Source organism: Rhincodon typus, unplaced genomic scaffold (assembly GCF_021869965.1).
Source record: "Rhincodon typus isolate 14 unplaced genomic scaffold, sRhiTyp1.1 hic_rhity00000890, whole genome shotgun sequence".
Taxonomy (NCBI): Eukaryota; Metazoa; Chordata; class Chondrichthyes; order Orectolobiformes; family Rhincodontidae; genus Rhincodon; species Rhincodon typus.
Genome location: NW_025966528.1, coordinates 35,138 through 36,470, shown reverse-complemented (window position 1 = coordinate 36,470; position 1,333 = coordinate 35,138). Strand labels below are relative to the sequence as shown.

The 1,333-nt window shown below is 41.1% G+C and overlaps 1 protein-coding gene across 1 annotated transcript in view; it reads left to right on the top strand.

Annotated features, from left to right (window-relative positions):
- Positions 1-858: 858 nt before the first annotated feature.
- Positions 859-1,333, top strand: part of ddx47 (DEAD (Asp-Glu-Ala-Asp) box polypeptide 47) — a 14,958-nt gene continuing 14,483 nt past the window's right edge. Inside the window, exon 1 of the mRNA XM_020516769.2 lies at positions 859-877. Coding sequence (XP_020372358.2) covers positions 859-877 — 19 coding nt within the window. The remainder of the gene's footprint in view (positions 878-1,333) is intronic.

Genomic DNA, 1,333 nt, shown 5'->3' with positions numbered 1-1,333 from the left:
ATAAAAAAGCTGCTATGGAGATTAGAAGACAGGGGAAATAAAGCTGAGCATGGAGTATGCGTTGACTGTGGCATGACGTCAAAAAGACAGAGTTAGGGCACTCTACCTAAAAGCATACAGCATTTGCAACAAGGATGACAATCTAAAGGCATAAATACGTGGGTATGATTTAATGACCCTTACAGAAACATGGTGGCCCTGTGGCCAAGACTGGGAATGGAATATTGAAGGGCACTTGACATTTAGGAAGACAGGCAAGGTGGAGAAGGAAGTTGGGCTGATGATAAGGGGTGGGATAAGTGCATTAGTAAGGGAGGATCTCAGATCAGAGAAACAATGTGTGAAATTTGGTACTAAGAAACAGCAAAAAACAGCAGATATTGGTTAGAGGTATTTATAGGCCACCAAATAGAAGCGGGAGCATGGGGCATGGTATTAATCAGGAGATGAGAGAAGCATGTAGCAGGGACAGAAGAGTTACTGTGGGGGACTTTGATCTGTGTATAGATTGGGTACATCTGCTGAGAACTGAGGCTGTGAAGGATGAGTTCCTGGGGTGTGTTACAGATGGTCTTCCAGAGCGGTATGTTGAAGAGTCGACTAGAGACCATGATCTAGTAGTGAGAAAGGGCTAATTAATAATCTTGTTGGAGGAGATCCTTTCTGGATGAGTCGCAGCAATATGTTAGAATTTTACATGATGATTGAAAGTGAACTTATCTAATCTGAAGCATCTGAAAATTTAATGAAGGGAGATTACGAAACCAGGAAACTGAGGGGGACTGGAAAAATACATTAAAAGGCATGATTGTACATTGGCATTGGATAGCCTTTAAAGAACTATTACATAGCTTAGAGATGCAAAACCTCAAAAATGGTAAGTTAACCATAGCTGACAAAGCAAGTAAAGGGTTGTACAAAATTACATGTAATAGCTTATAAAGTTGCCAGAAGTAGTAGTTATTCTGAGAATTAGGAATTTTTAGAATACCACAGAGGACCAAGAGTGGACTATGAACACAACATGTTTAAAACATCATAATGGACTGTAAAAGCTTCTGTAGGTGCACAAAGGAAAACAATTGGCTAAGGTGGACGTGTGGAGATGAAGTGGAAGGAAGTGCTCATATATTTTGTGCCTGTGTGCTTCACTCCACTTCATCTGATCAAGGAGCAGCACTCCAAAAGCTTCTGATTTTAAATGAACCTGTTGGACTATATCCTTGTGTCGTGAGACTTCTAACAAAGTTGATAAAGGGAAGTCGATGGATATAGGATTGTGGATGGGTTACCCTGGTTATCTGGGAGGGTGGAGGGCGGTTACCCTGGTTAT